Here is an 8,272-nt window from a genome sequence, read left to right as displayed (position 1 = left end):
ATTTTCTAGTTTGCTCTCCTACTTTTATCTCTCATATATTAAAAATTACACATTAAAATTCGTGTCGTCCACCATAAGACTATTTTGATGGATGGAAGAAGTATATAAAAATTATATTCACATTCTATTACTATTTTTTTGCACCTACTCATACCGAACTCAACGAGGACTCTTAATGACGGACATAGTGAATATACTACGATTAACATCTTACTTAACATCACAATGGTGGAAATACTACTATACCTCCGTCCCCTAAAAATATGAATTTTTAAAAGGAAATATTAATGTATAATTGATCAACTAAGAGAGAGATAAAAAGAAAATATGATTGAAGTATTGTTAGTGGAGAATAGTCTCACTTTATTTGAGAGAGAAAAAATTTTCAAATAAAAAATTTATAATTTTCAAAAACAAATTAAAATAAAAATAGTTCATATTTTTCAGAAATGAGTATTTACTCGTTTGATAGATTCAAGTTAGATAGTAGTAGTGTATCCTTTTAAAAAACAGCTTTGTTGCAGACAGGATCTATATTTGTTGATATTTGATCCCCATAAAGTAATGTACTTCAGTCTTTCTAAGTTCTAACAATTAACAATAGGAGAAGAAATATTGCATATTGATGCATTAGAAAATCTGATCCAAGTTTAATATTGTAAACCTAACTATTGTACTATACAAGAGAGATTAAATTATATACTACCAAATATTAAATGATATCTTACATTATCCCCATTTGTCGATTCTTGTTTCTAAGTGTGTGACCTGATTAAATTATTTAGAGTAGTTCGCCAAACTCATCATTATAGTATTAATTTTTTATTTTTGTTTGGAAGATGGTTTTTTTTTTTTGCAATTATATAACTATCAAATCTAGTGGCACGGAAATTAGTCAAATGTTTGAAGATGGAATTTTTTTTATGTCTAATGAGTACTGATTCGTGTTTAATTACATAAAAGTTAAAACGACAAAAATCTAAGATATCCTTTGAGCCTGACATAACTATAAAATATGGAATCATGTTTACCTGATCACTTTATAAATCAACTACGAATTATTTTCTTAATCGGATTAGTTACCTAACTTTATGATGTCACTTACCCAAAGAAACATTTTTTTCAACTAAGTAAATAATATTAGTATTAAATTGTTTTATTTCACATTGTTGTCATCTGATTGTATCAAACACCATGATAAAAAAAATTAGATATATGGGATTAATAGAATATTTGTTTATAAATGAATAAAGTGTATATTCTTTTATTAAACCATGGGAATATTATTACGAATGTGTGAGTTTTTTTATTGAATGAAAACATGGTGAGAAGTTGTTTAGTGAGACAATAATGTTAGGTGTTAGGACATCACTCCTTGTTTTCGGACAACTATTGCTCTTGCATTCATATTCCACCAAATTGTGTTCCCCTACTCTATGATTCACCCACTATAATTCTCTCCTTTTTTCCCACATGTATACTTTGGTTTAATATTTTATTTCATAATATTATAAATATCGTTTAGGTATGAAACGTATGATGATGCACCCAGTCATCGCTCTGGTATATGGACTTTATTGTGTTCAATTAAGTTCTCTAGCAATTGTCGACTATCGCAACATATGACACGTTTTAAATTCTCAAAAACTATCAACTGACATATTCCTTGTGACTTTAGTTGTTGTTTACCTTGTATGTTTTATGATTTTGTTTTTAATCTTCTCCTTCGGCTTGGAGATATGGCAAAATCACTATTCTCTGGAGGTTGACAGATAACATCAAGACGTGTGTTATCCCTTTTGCTTATGTATTCTTGTGTTCACTTGTTGCTTCTCTTATAGAGTGGTATAGTGTTATTTTATTCTATACATTGATTTTATTGTTTTTTCTATTCCGAACGATTTCTATACTAAAACTCTGTTACTAGTCTTAGCCATGGCTCAGGTGGTGTTGTAGTTATAAGCAATGATTGGAATTGATAAATATTATTGTTGCAAAACTTTGATTTAACAATCAAAGTAGAGAGACAAGCAAAAAGTTGAGGAATACATGTTGTGCAATATGTGAAAAAAAAGGATTACCCAATCTTTGGTGATTACAAGAGAAAAGGCAATCAACATGTGCACATATCAGTTTCTTTTAACAAACATGATCTTGACAAATTTATTTAGAAGTATCAAATTAAATAAATATCACCCACTTTTATCATTAACTCTCTTCTGCCCATGAGAGAGTGAAAGTTGTGTACAATGTAGAAGACATTAAACACAATAACCAAATATCTAATTTTTTACATAAGTCTCTTTAGCATATAAGGACCTCTCAAGCACCAAAACGATAACTTAACGGAGATGGCTCGATTACAAAGACGTTGATCCACGACTGGTTTGTCCGAGAGGGCTCGGGGTTCGATTTACTTCTTGTCTACCACTCAACCCCGGGCTCAGCTCCGATCTTATTTCACTAAGACGTGGACTCTGCGCCCTCTCAGGCAGCCTTGGACTGTATGCAGCCTTCATTTCCTCCAGAGGCGATTGTGTCGAACTTGTGACCTTTGGGCTACGACCAGAGCGTATCTCGCCTCGACTTCTCGTAATCATCTCGTCCAACAACTCGCCACTGTCAAGAGTGATGGCATTGCCTTGCTCCTGAATGCATAAAACCAGTAAAAAAGGTAGGCAAGTTAATCGATTCGTATTTCTTTTTGGTTACATCCTAAGTTAAATGTGTCATTTTCTTTTTTGACAAAAATCAACCCTTTTATTCTCTCTCGTACTTTATTCCCTCTCAGTTCTTTTTCTCTCTCTTCACTTAACTCAAAAACATCACTTTAAAGCCGACATAGTAGATAGGTTTATGAAGCGAAGACTTACGTCGTAGGATAAGTTGTAGCTAATTGCGGGGGCTTCTTCATACTCTGCAGCATCCAAGTCTTGCAGATGAGCACCTTTGAAGAACTTGGGTAGCAGATACTGGCGAACGGGAACGAGAAGCATGATCAGCAAGGGGAAGAGGACGCCGGCAATGGGGATCCACGTTATTCCAAAGCATAGAAGCAAGTAAACCGTCTGAAACAAAGTGAAGAACGCGATTGTTCTGAAAGGCACCGTCTCCACAAAGGTTGCGTGATGCTCCTCTAGCACCCTACATCAGTTTCCGAGAGTCAGAGAAGGTGAAACAACGATAAAAAATGACATTCTTGAGATCCTCACATGTATCTTCGACTTGGAGCTGTGAAAAGCAGCAGGATTCTTTCCCAGAACTGATTTCCTGGCAAGCTCTCGATTGCCATGAACGCGAAATAGCCCCAGAGGACTGAAGTGGGGATCTTTTTCAAGAGAGGCATGGCAGCGAGACAAGCTCCGACCATTAAGGCCTGAAGCAGATTGCTGAGGCGTTGCTCCTTAACTTCCACGGGGAGAAGATCATCGACATCCTTGTCCACATCAAATATGGCATTATCGACTGGTGCATCCATGTAGCCACTAGTGGATGCGCGCTGAACGGTAGAATCTTTCAGCTCCTTCAATCCCTATTCGGAACAGTGGATAAGAATATGCATTTGGCGTTTAAACATCTCAAAACGATGCTAGTCGTTTCAAAGGAATCGAAGGCGTCATACCAGAACAGCGGGAGTTTGGTACACGAGGGGAGTCTGCATCTCTGTGTATGCTTCTTGCATGCTTCTATACAGCTGAGAGAGATTGGCATTTTTACTGATGCTATCTCGAGCAGTAGACACGAGCTTGTTCCTCAAAAGCTGTTTCACGAGAAACGGGGAAAATCCATAGCGTGAGATGAAACATATCTGGTCATACTATGCTTCGAATTCTGTGAAATTTACCTGATGTTTCAGAGTGGCCAAACTTTTCGTGTGCATTGGGGACTGCGGAATAACTCCATTGGCGGGAGGAATCCCGATTAGACCACATATTATCACCTAGTCCCGCGAAATAGTATGTTACTTTCATGAAGGGATAAGAACACTAGAAAATCTTGATCTGCAACTTACCAAAAGTCCCAAGAGAAGGAGATCATAGTGATACGAAGATGGCTTCTTCAGATTGAACTCTTTCTGCTGCGCGAGTTGAGATGCAACGCTATGATCAAAGTAATAAAGCACAGCTATCATCGTGGCAGGAATAAATGCTCCAATAATATACATTAGTGGCACATCCCCCATGTCCTGAGACATAAAAGAGAAACGGGAAGGAAACAGAGAGAGATCAGTGACTTGGATACGGGGTTTCGTTTCACTTTTGTAGCTACTTCGAAAGGATAAAGGGAGAAGCACCTTGATAACTGTCCAGTTCGCGTATGCACCATCTGACCATGGATTCGGGCTAATAAGTCTTCTCGGTATCCCTTTTGGAACATCGTTAGCTGGTATGTAAGACAAGCCAGTCCACACGAGCACCATCAGTGGGACACCATAGTCCGCGATAAATCCTCTAAGCCATCCTTTAAATTGAGCTACAAGTTAGCAAACTCGGGCTATACAAGAACAGCGTGAAGTTTAATGTATTCTCTTTATTAATTGCATTCGTGATAGTTAGCGCACCTGTACCATAGCGCCAGGATCTAGCCTTACGACTACTCAATGCAGTGAGAAGAAGGCCAAATGAAAGCACCAAAGCAAACATTCCGTTTCCAAAGCGCCAGGAAGGTATAAGTGCAGTTGCACTTCCATTTCCCCGCTTAGGAATGCCAAACTCCTCCACGACTCCCTAATATAAGTCAGATTTAACAATCATGATCAGAACAACAGATAAATAAAAATCCTCAGAGTAGTAAGTGAAAATCGCAATGATAAGCGAAAGATAATTGAACATAAACCAACATTATCAGACTAGATGATTGACTAAATTGGTGCTACGATTCATGAGCACAAAATTAAGGGAAATGCTTCGTGTTAGAAGGCAAGGAATGTTGCTAAGTATATATGCTAGATCATCTAGAAAAAAAAGTCGAGGAAGGGTACAGCGATGCTCACACGAATTGCTTGCTGCATAAAGAGCATTGCGATTAAAAGACCAAACAATTCACCAGCAACACGCGTAAACCGATTGATAATAGAGCAAGCACCTAAGATAGCCAGCAAGAAAAGCAAAATGGATGTCCACACACATACCCTACACAAGACAGTTCAGCATTCAATACAATATTTCTAGACTTTGTGGTCTTTATGTTTAAAACAGTTCAAAACTTATATACCATGCTGTCCAGGCTAAGAACAACTTCTCCCCCAAATCTTTTCGATCTTTGGCAAAATCAAACATGAAAGTGTACATTAACACCGTGGGCTCAGCTACCCCAAGTATAAGCAGTGGCTGTCCACCTATGACAGAGTGGATCACACCACAAAGTGCAGTTGATGCAAGTGTTTGCACTGCTGTCAAAGTTCCATCTGCAGCAACACCAAGTTTTTTTTTATTACACCTTTGCAACATAACAAGAAAATATACCAAAATTCAGACAAAAAATCGCCCTTACTGGTGTTCCTCTCCAGCTGCACACCGAAAGATATAACAGGAATTGCCGATGCAAAAAAGATGTATGTTGTTGGAGCCAAGATCCTACAAAAAGAGTGTTGACTTAACATCAAAAAACTCTTTGAAACAACACTCACAAACACAAATCAACATTTCTTCTTTTTCACAGTGCATTACATTTGAAGCATGACCGAAAACAACACACCTGATACCGGCGCCTATCCCTCCACTCCAATCTTGTTTGTAGCACAAAAGCCTCCCTTTGAGGTCATTTTTAATCCCACGAAACGGAACAAATGTTTCCTCCATGAAAAAACACCCAAATTTCCCACACAAAGTATAATTCAACACCAAAAAAAGGTACTCGAGAGGCCAATATCACTAAAACTATATTTGCATAAGAAAGGCTATGGGCAGAAGAGCATAAACTACTTGATTATTGTAAAAGGTTGGCATATCTTTGAATCTGTGTATAATTTGAGACCTTTCAAGAGGCCCATACTTTCAAGAATTAGAAAAAAAAGGTTACATCCTACTAAAAATTTGGAAAGAATAGTTTGTAAGTGTTCAGCAAAAAATGAACAAAAGAATCACAGAAACTGGTGAAGAATAATCCTAGGCCTACTTGTATTCCATGTCTGTAGCAGAAAGAGAAACAATTCTAACGAAATGGATGCATTGCTGATCAAGAACAGAGAAATCGGACTAACGGTTGACTGAAATAATGCTCAGATCCATCATATCAACACTCAACTTACATCAAATTAGATACTTTTCTAACCATCAACTACTTCAAACCAAAATGCACAAACCCAAAACAAGAAGCTGAGATCAATTTACATGGTATGAAATCCTAGATTCCTAATATTCAAAAAGATTCAAACTTTGCAACCAGAAAGGGGAAAGGAGCAAGAATCAAGCAATTTAGCGAGACCCCATTTGTGGAAAAGAGCAAGAATCAATTTTTTTGTGGGAAAGTGAGAATTTTTCCCCCTTGAGAGATGTTAAAGCACAATTTGCATGAACAAGATTGAAGGAAAGAGAGGTGATCTGATGAAATTAGGAAAGAGAGATGTCAAGAATGAAGATTATAAATGAGCGACACACACACACACACGCACAAGTGTCCTTTTATAAGTTTTTTTTTTTAACTTTGGTAGCGACGCAAGCTGTGTGTGAGCAGTGACAGTGTGAGGTGAGAAAGCATTTAAATAGGTAGTTTTCAGACGGAAGCATGCAAGTACATTAAACAGAAGATTACAAAAATTACTATTCTTGATAAAATTGCCTCCAAAAAAAGCATAAATCATCGCAATTTGCTGGGTATGTATTCGTCTAAGACAGAATATGACATGTTTGATTTAGAAGATTACACTAAATTGAAGCACATATTTACCTTTTTGCGCTGAGGAGGCTGATTCTCTGAAACAAGCTTGATATTATGCGTTATGCACAGAATAAAATCGTTTTAAGCTAATTTTCTCCTTGTTTTCTTCTAGAATTTAGCACATTTGATTCTTGGAGAATAAACTTTGGTTTTACAACCCTGAAAAAAATAGGGAAATTGAAGTCCTGGTTGAATCTTCCTATCAATTTATACGACAAAGACAACGTTGTTTTGAGGTTTAAGGTTTAACGGTACCAACTTACACTTTCATAGTGAGTTCTATTTTGTTAAGTTTAAAATGAGGTTGTTTTCCTAAAAAAGTTCCGATATTGTATCTATTAAAATAATGTCGTTTGAGTAAATCGGATGATTTTGAATAAATTGGAAATAAATGTCCTTTCATTACAAATTTCAAAGGTTTAAAGCAAATTGTGCCAAAATTGAAGGTGAATTAATCCTAAATTATGTTAGAGAATTGCAAGTTGATTGGATTGTATTTTAGATTTAGATGGTGCACGCTAAACCCTTAAAAAACAATTTTTCCTAATTTGGGCAAAATGTGTAGATTAATTAGGAAATACTCCTAATTAGCTAGGCTAAAAATGTATATATATAGTTTGGTAAGCCCGAAATGAATTTATGATTCTACAATTTTTAATTCAATCTAGGAACTCAATTTTAGGTTTATGATGAATTGATGACCATTGACTTGCATCGAAGTTGGTTATCATTTCGATATGTACACAATTCATTGTAACAAATTACAAAAATAAAATAAAAATAAAAAATTACAAACATACTGAAGAAGTATGTCTTCGTGACAATTTGACATGATACACTTTCAGAGAAAATTGCGTTTGAACAACGCCTAAAACAACTAATTATTTGATTATATAGGCTTTCAATAAATACCTATAAATTATATATGTAGTGTGTATTTTAACTAATTAATCGACAGTTCTAGTTTTGAATCCTAAGGTACTTTTAATATTATAGATAGTACTACATCATTAGCATATAGTAATTACTAAAGGAAATGCAAACTCAAGTTTGACACGCAAATTTTCTTATTTCATAACTTGTGAATTAGAAATTGGATAAACGGTTGGAAATTCGACATATGTATACATAGACACATCACTTATTTTCATTTTGCATATCAACCTTAACTGCAAAATTTGGTTGGAAATTCGACGTATGTATACATAGAGATAGACACATCATGCAGTTTTATTTTGCATATCAGCCTTATTTAACTGCAAATTTTTTCCAGCTTGCGAACTTGACATAAATCTTTTTTTAGGTAAAGGGTCAATTTTGTCCTATCGTTTGAGACGTTTACTTGAAAATGTTTCATCGTTTAGGTAGTTGCTACTTATCGTGTTATTTTTGG

General features: G+C 35.7%; 1 protein-coding gene across 2 annotated transcripts; it reads right to left on the bottom strand.

Annotated features, from left to right (window-relative positions):
- Window positions 1-2,181: 2,181 nt before the first annotated feature.
- Window positions 2,182-6,634, bottom strand: LOC125213666 (probable boron transporter 2). Of its 2 annotated transcripts, XM_048114329.1 has the most exons (12): window positions 5,698-6,629; window positions 5,494-5,576; window positions 5,215-5,407; window positions 4,994-5,132; window positions 4,562-4,727; window positions 4,295-4,461; window positions 4,013-4,186; window positions 3,845-3,940; window positions 3,623-3,760; window positions 3,213-3,532; window positions 2,874-3,144; window positions 2,182-2,648 (listed from the first exon to the last, which is right to left on the bottom strand). In XM_048114329.1, the coding sequence occupies exons 1-12, from the start codon at window positions 5,799-5,801 to the stop codon at window positions 2,361-2,363; spliced, it is 2,139 nt and encodes a 712-aa protein (XP_047970286.1). In that variant the 5' UTR covers window positions 5,802-6,629; the 3' UTR covers window positions 2,182-2,360. The 2 variants fall into 2 exon arrangements, with proteins under 2 accessions (XP_047970286.1, XP_047970285.1); XM_048114328.1 differs by having other exon boundaries at window positions 4,013-4,461; window positions 5,698-6,634.
- Between the last annotated feature and the right edge of the window lie 1,638 nt (window positions 6,635-8,272).

The sequence above is a fragment of the Salvia hispanica genome, chromosome 3 (genome assembly GCF_023119035.1).
Source record: "Salvia hispanica cultivar TCC Black 2014 chromosome 3, UniMelb_Shisp_WGS_1.0, whole genome shotgun sequence".
Classification (NCBI taxonomy): domain Eukaryota; kingdom Viridiplantae; phylum Streptophyta; class Magnoliopsida; order Lamiales; family Lamiaceae; genus Salvia; species Salvia hispanica.
Note: the sequence above shows the minus strand (reverse complement) of the source record. Positions and strands in the feature narration are given on the sequence as shown.

What these genes read in the sequence shown, in the direction of transcription:
- LOC125213666 (XM_048114328.1), bottom strand. Translation starts at nt 5,801, where the DNA reads ATGGAGGAAACATTTGTTCCGTTTCGTGGGATTAAAAATGACCTCAAA. An exon ending in TGGCCACTCTGAAACATCAG is followed by an intron (nt 3,761 to 3,844) that starts GTAAATTTCACA and finishes CTCGTGAAACAG; the next exon opens with CTTTTGAGGAACAAGCTCGT. An exon ending in ACCAAACTCCCGCTGTTCTG is followed by an intron (nt 3,533 to 3,622) that starts GTATGACGCCTT and finishes TGTTCCGAATAG; the next exon opens with GGATTGAAGGAGCTGAAAGA.